The sequence below is a fragment of the Solanum tuberosum genome, unplaced genomic scaffold, assembly GCF_000226075.1.
Source record: "Solanum tuberosum cultivar DM 1-3 516 R44 unplaced genomic scaffold, SolTub_3.0 scf00189, whole genome shotgun sequence".
Taxonomy (NCBI): Eukaryota; Viridiplantae; Streptophyta; class Magnoliopsida; order Solanales; family Solanaceae; genus Solanum; species Solanum tuberosum.
In genome coordinates this window covers 1094632-1105231 of record NW_006239113.1, presented here as the reverse complement: position 1 = coordinate 1105231, position 10600 = coordinate 1094632, and the positions used below count along the sequence as shown (strand labels likewise).

At 28.5% G+C, this 10600-nt stretch overlaps 2 protein-coding genes across 2 annotated transcripts in view; both read right to left on the bottom strand.

Moving 5' to 3' along the window:
* Positions 1-7874: 7874 nt before the first annotated feature.
* LOC102581892 (uncharacterized) lies at positions 7875-8413 on the bottom strand. The gene has a single exon (XM_006355008.2). The coding sequence runs from the start codon at positions 8392-8394 to the stop codon at positions 7999-8001; it is 396 nt and encodes a 131-aa protein (XP_006355070.1). The 5' UTR covers positions 8395-8413; the 3' UTR covers positions 7875-7998.
* A 767-nt stretch (positions 8414-9180) lies between these two features.
* Positions 9181-10600, bottom strand: part of LOC102582216 (cytochrome P450 82C4-like) — a 5294-nt gene continuing 3874 nt past the window's right edge. The window contains exon 2 of the mRNA XM_015312170.1: positions 9181-9916. Coding sequence (XP_015167656.1) covers positions 9296-9916 — 621 coding nt within the window. The 3' untranslated portion in view covers positions 9181-9295. The remainder of the gene's footprint in view (positions 9917-10600) is intronic.

Genomic DNA, 10600 nt, shown 5'->3' with positions numbered 1-10600 from the left:
AGTATTGGTGATTGTGAAGTAGAGAAAAGTGGACTCTGTTCAAATGTATTCAGTTTTTGTAAGCATTTCACATTTGTGAGAGAGATCTAAGGGCTGAGATTAAAACATAGGATGCTCTGTTTATTGAAGCAAAAAATAAAATAAAATGGAAACTTTGAAGGTCTCTTTTGGGACACCAAAGAACACTTTTTTGCTGCCTTTATAAGTATTATCAGGTTATATGTCCAACAATAATTATCCACGGTTAATTTGACAAATATTTTAAGAAACAATAACTAATATGGGTAATATTTACTACATTTCCCTTTGAATAATGATTTGAAAAATGTATTAAATATTGAATAGTATTTAAAAACAAAGGAAAATAGACATACATCTCTAGATTTTTAAAATTAGACTAATATTGTTAAATAATTATTTTTAGTATAATGACTCTCCGTTTACCATTTAAAAATTTAAGTCGTGTTAGATTACTACTTCAAATTAGTTGTTTCTTTTTGAATACTAGTAATTTGAAATAAAAGTGAAAATAGCTTCTTCTTTTTTTCAATTAGTTGAATTTTAGAATTTTTAAAAAAAAATTCTAAGTTAAACGCTTCCAAATATCACCATAATTTTTACGTTTGACTAATCCAGTCAAATAGGCGTGGCCATGACATATTTTAGATCATCAATTTTAATGTGTTACAAATTTCATGTTTATTAAATGTATTTACAAAATATAAGTACTTTTTTTTTATATCAATTTATGTATATAAATTTCCTTTTTTGGGGTTAAATTTTATAAAAATATAATCATTTTTATATTTTATAAATAATTAATTTCAAACTTTCTACTCTCTCCGTTTACCATTTAAAAATTTAAGTCGTGTTAGATTACTACTTCAAATTAGTTGTTTCTTTTTGAATACTAGTAATTTGAAATAAAAGTGAAAATAGCTTCTTCTTTTTTTCAATTAGTTGAATTTTAGAATTTTTAAAAAAAAATTCTAAGTTAAACGCTTCCAAATATCACCATAATTTTTACGTTTGACTAATCCAGTCAAATAGGCGTGGCCATGACATATTTTAGATCATCAATTTTAATGTGTTACAAATTTCATGTTTATTAAATGTATTTACAAAATATAAGTACTTTTTTTTTATATCAATTTATGTATATAAATTTCCTTTTTTGGGGTTAAATTTTATAAAAATATAATCATTTTTATATTTTATAAATAATTAATTTCAAACTTTCTACTCTCTCCGTTTACCATTTAAAAATTTAAGTCGTGTTAGATTACTACTTCAAATTAGTTGTTTCTTTTTGAATACTAGTAATTTGAAATAAAAGTGAAAATAGCTTCTTCTTTTTTTCAATTAGTTGAATTTTAGAATTTTTTTAAAAAAATTCTAAAATTCAACTAATTGAAAAAAAGAAGAAGCTATTTTCACTTTTATTTCAAATTACTAGTATTCAAAAAGAAACAACTAATTTGAAGTAGTAATCTAACACGACTTAAATTTTTAAATGGTAAACGGAGAGAGTAGAAAGTTTGAAATTAATTATTTATAAAATATAAAAATGATTATATTTTTATAAAATTTAACCCCAAAAAAGGAAATTTATATACATAAATTGATATAAAAAAAAAGTACTTATATTTTGTAAATACATTTAATAAACATGAAATTTGTAACACATTAAAATTGATGATCTAAAATATGTCATGGCCACGCCTATTTGACTGGATTAGTCAAATACTTCAACATGATCATACAAAATAATTATGTAGAAAAAGGAGAAATTATGTAATTATAAAAAAATAAAAATGATAACAATGTCTTGGTGATAGATTTCCTTCCGTTCATTTTTACTTATTTAATTTTTCATAAATAAATCACTTATCACTTTTAATATATTACAATAAAAATAATTAATTTTTCTATTTTATTATAATCACAATTACTTATTTTTAAACAAAAATTTTAAGATGGAAATTATATATTAATTAATTTTAATTTTCTAATAAAATGCACTTGTTTATTATTATTTCTTGAAATTGCATAAACTTGATAATGATCAAGTAAAAATAACAGAGAAAGTATAAAATAAAATAAATTTGTAAAAAAAAGGTTTGAAAATGAATTAATTCAAAGATTGTACAGTGTTCAAAGATTATGCAATGCCCAATGAGAGCAAAGTTCTGATATATGCCATTCAATTGTCAATTTTTACAGTGTCAGTAATGAATTCAGATATAAGAGGGGTCTTTAATTATTTTGTTCTCTTTTATCGAGGCATTTGTAACGGACAAATACTTCGCTTAGGGCCTGTTTGGAAGGACACCCTGGTAATTGGATTTGGTGTAATTGGTGTAATTACACTGTCTTGTCCTGTTTGGAAGGACAGGTAATTACTTGGTCAGCAGGTAATTGGTGTAATTGGCACAGGGTAATTACACTCTACAATTCACAGGCAGAGACTGTGAATTGCTGGTAATTACAACATGTAATTACCACCTGATTACTTTTTTTTTTTAAATTTCTATTTTTATTTTTTTTGTTTTTATTTCTTTTACTTGTATTATTTTAATTTGTTTTTATTTTTTTTACTTCTATTATTTTAATTTCTTTTTTTTTTATTTTTATTATTCTAAAAATTTGTAAAAGTCTAGTTTTTTTTTTATTATTATTATTTTTCATTTTATTCTTGTTCTCAACCTTACTTTACGTGATTCTATGTAATTTTCTCGTATTATCTATTTCTTTATGTCATGTTTATTTTCTCATTAGCATAATTTTATTAGTATTCTATTTTTTAAATTAAAATAGAATTTACTGTTAAGTAAGGTTATAGACTTACGTTTTCTTTATTATGAAGAAATAAAAATAAATCATATTTATTGCTATGTTGAAATTTGTTACAAGAGTATTATGTTAAATTTTTTGTTTTGAATTTATTACTTATGTTATATTTTCAGTTTCATTTGTTTTAGCAATATTGAATTTACATTGCACGTCATTTTTTAATTAGACTTGATAGATTATATTTTTTGTCAAACAGTTAATAATTTATGATATTTTATTTATATATTACTATTCATTTTATCAAACATGCATTTCACAATGTTCATAGAAACTTCATACTTTTAGTTGTTACGATCAATTCAATTGAAATATATTAATTTGAAAAAATATAAATCAATAATTTTTTCATAATATTAGTTACAGTAAATATGTTTATTAATTAATATATTTTCAAAAAAGAATATATATCTTAAATATTTAATTTAATGTCATTTATAAAATTTCTTATTTGTCTAGTATAACTTTTAAATAATTAATTTTTATTTTAAAATTTATTATAATTTTATGATTGCAATTGTACATCCAAACAGAACATATGTAATTACACTGTGGCATCCAAACAGGACATGTGTAATTACACTGTAGCAACCAAACAGGTCAGTGTAATTACTAGACTGTGTAATTACTAGGCTGGTAATTACTACCCTAGTAATTACACCAATTCCAATTACCTGGTGGCTTTCCAAACAGACCCTTAATGAGTCCAATTTGTATAGTTTATCACTTTTTTTAGTTTTTCAGTCTGTGTTTGATATCAACATTAGATTTCGATTAAATTTGAATTCACACTGAAAAACTTCAAATTGAAGATAAAATGCTCCTTAACGATATCCAAGGGAACTCTAATCTGAGACTCTGAGACCTTTTGATTGATAATTAAGTACTTGTCACAATGAAAAGTCTCAAATAATATTGGGCCATCTGATGTAATCCCAATGTAGAAATTAGTTAACAGACTTTTAGGCTTTGCTTTGCTCTTTTGCAGATTTTGTGTTAGAGGAAATTTCTTAAGTAGTCACAAAAAATAATTTAATTAGACTATATAGTTATAGTTCTAATTACGATTCGTAGCTACATATTAGAGTGAGGAAAAAGACAAGAGAGATTGGGAGAGGGAGGAAAGAGGCGACTGAGAGAGGGCAGAGAGTAGAGAATTGTATTTGTATATTTGTCGAATTATATATGTATATCTGTCAGATAATTGTTTATATATAATTGGTATACATATGTATTTGTATATCTGGCGAGCGAGATTGAGAGAAAGAGAGGAAATAGGCGAGCGAGATTGGGAGAGGCGAGTGAGATAGGGAGAGTCAAGAGAGAAGCGAGCGAGAGTGGAGAGAGGCGAATTGTATTTGTATATTTGTCATATAATTGTATATGTATAATTTGCATTTTGTTTTGTGTAGTTTGTATTTGTATATAAGAGATGAGAGAGGCACATGTAATTAGAGCTAAAAAGAGGTTGCGCGTGGTAATTAATTCAAACTAATTAAATAGTATAAGTTTGTTTATACGAGTAATTTCGTTATGGCTAATTAGAGAGAATATTAGTGTCAAAACTATAACTAGCTATTGGGTTGCGTATCAATCTATTCGGTATTAAAGTTTATTGGTTTGACTTATCAATTTATAGATATGTTAAACCAATATCGAATCATTAGGATATTAACTTATCGGTTATTGATCGTTATCGATTCAACTGCTGATTTAATCATTAAGATTTAACATTTAAAATCACTTTAAAATAAGATGACAAACCAAATGAATCATGCACATGAGTTGATAGATTGCATCTTGCTAAAAAACAAACACCATCACATCGAAGAATAGCCAAAAGTTTGAGACACTTAGAAGTAAATAGATGAACTTTAAAACAAGGATTATAAACCAAATGATATAATATTATTATTTAATTTAATATCAGGTTATCGATTAACTCGTCAAAAAGAAACCTCAAACCATTAAGAACTGAAAACTCAATAAAAAGATCAAAACCCTTACTAAAATCACTAAAACAATAACTCATGATCAATAAACCAATAACTTTTTTTGATTCGAACTATTGATTTTGGTTCAATTTTGAACGGACCCTAACTAGCTAGCAATCTCATTCTTTTTTTTTTATAAACAAATTGGGGGTGAGTGGGAGGGAGGGGAAATGTGGAGAAATTATAACGTAGGAATCAAACAAACAATAGAGGAACTCGGATAATCAACCAACTAAACTATTAAAATTCTCCTAGCAATCTCATTCTTCTTTTATAGATAAAACAAATTGAAATACAGACTCTTAAAATACAGGTTGAATTATATCAGACTAACAAATTGAAACAAAGAGGATGTCAGGTACATATCATCACAAAGAAACTAAACAAGTAGCAACTCAAAAGAAAATTACAAAAATAGTTAGAGTTACTATTCTTGATTTTACAACTTATCATCAATCCATTGATTCAAAGGTGGGAGTTCAAGTAAGTAATCAATGCGGACGCGATCAACAACGCGTTACGCTGGCTCTTCACAACCGATTTCTGGTGCTGCATCAGTTTCGTGGGATATAAAGGGAATACACAAAAAACATAAAGATAAAACAAAGTCATAAGTAATAGTAAAACAACTCAAACAAGAATAACAAGTTATGGGCAATTTAGAAATAACTAAATTAGTACCTTCCTGGATATATACAAGAACCATGACCTGCAACACGAAAATAAATATTAAGTATCAATAATAATGCAAATCACAACATTGTCCTTGAAACATCAGCCAGAAGAGTCGTGAAGATAGAGAGGTTGTTTCCAATAGACCCTAGCTCGGAAGCATGTAATGTCAGCAAATTCATGTAACATATTGAGCATTTTCCCCAAAAAACAGAGTTTTGACAATAGGTTCGGGTTGTAGTGTTATTTGCCAACACCGTTTCCGATCCTGTCAAGTGCATTATATAAATTGATTGAAATAAGAACAACGAATAATAATAATGAAGGTATGTAAATTTTACAATTTGAGATGATCTACAAGCCACAACAGTCATGGCCAACAACAACAACATACTCTAATCCTCAGGTGTGGGTAGATCAAACTCAAACTTTATCCTTAACTTGAGAAAGTAGAGAGGTTGTTTTCGATAAATCTTTGGCTTAAAGAACAATAAAAAGAGGCAAAAAGTGTATTTCTTTAGAGAAAATCATAGACAAAAGTATTCCTATTTTGCCTCTTTTACAACACTGGCTTGAACTTCAAACATTGAGCTCCATTTTGTCAAAATTAAGTGCTTTTTATTTTTGTCAAAAAAAAAACGACGACAACATACACAATGTAATCTCACAAGTAAGGTTTAAAAAGGATACAATGTGTGCAAACATTGGTAGAGATGTTTCTGGTAGACACTCGGCTCAAAAAAGAAATGTAAACATACAAGAAAATTAACCAGTAATGTCTTAAAATTCTTATCAAAACCTAGAAATCACAATACAAAAAATTACACTAGACAATAGACACCAAAATATCAAAAGTTACACCTCAAAAAGCTTCAAACTCCTAAAAAATACACTAAAAATTTGTCACTCCTGACAAATTTAAGGATCAAAACTACTGAATAATATATCTAAGACACTAGCTTGAACAAGTCCCAAAACAAGATTTATTTATTTTTGTGTTTTTTTCTCTAAATCTTTGCAAACAAAACTCACTCCAAAACATCTCCCCCTCAAATTATCATTTCCATATTTGATATCATGGTATGGATAAATATATTAGTTGTTTAATAATGAGATTACAAATTATTTCTTAATAATTAATTTTTGTCAAATTTGCTGGTCAAATAATTATGACCTAAGTTTATCAGACATAATTAAATTCAGAGTTTGGCTTGAAGCATGACTTCTGAAAAATCTGATTTAGAGGCAAGACGTCGAGAGAGTTTTTATCTATGGATATAATTTATGTCATTAAATTTAGGAAAAATCACGCGATTAAGTAAATTTATACCACTTAAATAATCATCACAACTATAGTTTGCTATAATTATCCCTCGCAACTAACATTAACCATTAATTACGTAGGCTAACTTCGAATTTGTATAATTAGCCACGTTTGTATAATTCGCCACGTTTTTTATAATTCACAACTAACAATTCTTCATTTGATTTGTATTTGTATATGACGATGATTTCCTTTGATTTTTCAATTTTATCACCATATAAATTCAATCTTTTTGTGTATAATTTTTTAAAGTTTATATAAACATGTAGTTTTCAAATTTTGTATAATATAATTTATATAAGATACTTTGTATAATATAATTTGTATAATTGTTTAAAGTTCATATATTTATGTTTGTACCAATTCATTATTTCGAGTTTTATCAGATTTGTATAACTCCAGACTTTATATTACTCAATTATATAAAAAACACACAAATTATACAAACGTACCCACGAATTATACAAACGAAATGCGAATTATACAAATTATTGTCATCTCTCGCTCGCCTCTCTCCTCCCTCTCCCAATCTCTCACTCGCCACTCTCCTCCCTATAGCTATGAAACGTAATTAGCAAAGTATAGTTATGAAGCGTAATAGCTATTTACGAGTGACTATACGTGAAAATTCCCCAATTTATGTCTGAACTTATGTCTTTAGACCTGATTTAGGCCGTTGAACTTCTCTTTTGAGAAGCAACTGGTATCTTAAGCTTAACTTGTGTTATCGAAGTTATGCACGAAAATGTAAATCAAACTATAATGCGAATATCAATTATCGAACGAATAAGAGGAATTCGTACCTTCAATAAACCATTCGTACCCTCAATAAACAAAAAATCTACCTAACAATTCCAATACTACGCCTTAAACCACTCTACCATCTCTCCAATCCATTCTAACTCGAACAATTTTCCTAGAGGTAACAAATCCGCCTAGACACTTTCTTAAAATTTGTGACAAATAAATAGAAACATTACCATACATACATGCTACGTGCATATCATTATATCCAAAAAAAAGAAGAAGAGATTACCGATAAACTCCATACTCATAAAACTTTGCAATCCATTACAAAGGAAACCAAACAAGAAATACTCAAAAACATAATATAAAACACAACTACTTAATTTAACTTATATTTTATCATTTGAATTATTATTCCTGATTCTTCAACTTTTCAACCCGTTGATTCAATAGTTCAACTCGAGTAACCAACCTAGTCACAGAATAAAGCAACCAATAAAACATCAACGCGGACGCGATTAACAGCGCGTTACGCTGGCTCTTCACAATTGATTTCTGATGCCTCATCAGTTCCGTGGGAGTACAAGACTCGGCCGATTTACACCTCGGCCGAGTCTCGTACTTCCAATAAATATCCAACAACAAGAACAAACAAAACGGAACTACAGAAAGAAACGGTTTGAGGAGATTTCGGGTTACAGATATTAAACCTTTACGTAAAGGGTATGTGCCCGGAAGAGTCAAAAGTATTACCATAACTGCTTCTGCTGCTGCAGCGTACCCTAGAATTACCCATTCTAATGCCATAGCTATTTAATTTTGCTCTTTTTTTTTTGGATAAAATAAATGATTGAAGATTGTGATTTTTTGTGAGTATAATTTGAATTTATTTTTTGGGGGGTTTAAAGGGGAAGTGGTTGAGGATTTGGTGATATGACGTGGCAAGGGAGAAAAGTGACACGTGGAATGGTTATGCACACGTTCTGTATACAGATGGCAGGTTTTGGTAAAGCTTTGTTATGTATACCCGTTCTATATTTTGGTTAGGCATATCATTTGGTACCATGTTATCCAACTTTGACCATGCGCATGTTGTCACTTAAATTTGTATAGAATTTTACGAGTAGAAACTCACAATCTATTTAGCTTTTTATGTAGTAATTCAGGTCCTATGTGGCATCATATGTAGTTTTTTACTTGTATTAGATCATGTTAGACGGATGCGTCTCCTTATTCAACCTTATACATGTTTTAGTATTGTCTACTTGTGCACATTCCAAAGTTGAAGAGCATAGATGCAGTTGAGACTAAATTAAAGGATATAAGTGTGTTAGGCCTATTGTTTATATATATAATGAATAACTGATAAATTGAAGTTACAGAAATTCTATAACAGTTTAGCATATTTGTAAACTAACAAGTTAAATTGATAAATTTCAAAATTAAACCGAATCAATTGATACTTAGCCCTAAAACAAACTGATAACACCACTTGATATTCACCTAAACAGTTAACATTCTAAACCTTTTGAGTTATGCACCTAATATATAATTAAAGAGCGTTTAGAGATTAACTTACTGATGCAAACTTCATACACACACAAAAAAAATAAAATATAAAGGTTTAATACATAATCATGATTAATAATTTAATCTTATTGAAATTATGCATTAGTAAGCGATTTCAACAAAGATAGAAACATCTTACTTAAATTTTATAAAGGTCTGGTGTGAGGCGAGGCGTTATAATTACTTCTATAGGATTTACCTTACGCATAGTCATGCCAGGTCCCTCTTTCATATCCAAAGGCTCATCCGATGGAGTTTTATAATCGAAACCTTGAATCAAATGACCTATTGTTAGGTACTCCACTTGCAACGCATAGGTCATTCCAGGACAAGATCGTCTTCCAGAACCAAATGGAATGAACTCATAATCTTGACCACGAAAATCAATATCAGTAGTGAAGAATCTATCTGGATTGAATTGATCGGGATTTGACCATATTTTAAGATCTCGTTGTAGTTTCATGACATTTGTGTATAGTCTAGTACCTTTAGGTATGTGATAACCACTAACAACACAATCCTCTGTGTTTTCATGTGGTACTAACAAAGGCCCTGGTGGATATAATCGTAACACCTCCTTAATGATAGCTTGAAGGTACACCAAATCCTTAATATCATTGTCATCTATCCATCTATCCTTACCAATTTTCATGTCGATTTCTTCTTGAGCTTTCTTCAAAACATGTTGATTATTTATCAGTAATGTCATTCCCCAGTTTATATGAAGAGAAACCGTGTCTGCTGCATCCAAGACCAAACTCTAGAAATTTTTTAGAAGAGTTAAAACTTTACTCCATTCAAGACCCCTCTATTATAATTGAAGGAGTACATTTTGTTATGCGAGTTTTTAAATTGTAAATCAAACACTGCATCAATTTTATACATAAATCATTTTTCTCCTAACCCTTTATCAAATGTAGTATAATTACGTAGAATGTAATACCTACCTAACTCACCTCTAAATCAGTTATCAAATAGCCGTAGCTAGTTAGGGAGGGGCATTCACATGTCAACGCTTAGGGGCTTAGGGCCTATAGATTATTCAATCTCCTATTTTTTCAGATAGGAATGTCAATGATTTTCTTAAAATCGACTTACTTTATCAAATTGAATTGTTTATTAGATTATTTTTTAAAATAAAAGCATAATTTTTTTAATATAAATTTCTAATTGTATTGAATACTTAGGGTGTGTTTGGTACTAAGGAAAATGTTTTCATGGAAAATGTTTTCCTAGAAAATGTTTTCCTGGAAAACAAGTTGATTTTTGACTTATTTTCTCATGTTTGGTTGGTGAGTAGAAAATATTTTCCGGAAAAGATTTTTAGTGTTTGATTTATGAATGATTTTTTTTTTTTGAGAAATATCTTTTATTTTTACTAGGGTAGAAAATATTTTTCAAAACAAACTTAATTTTTTTTTTTGGGAGATGGGGGCTGGTAAGG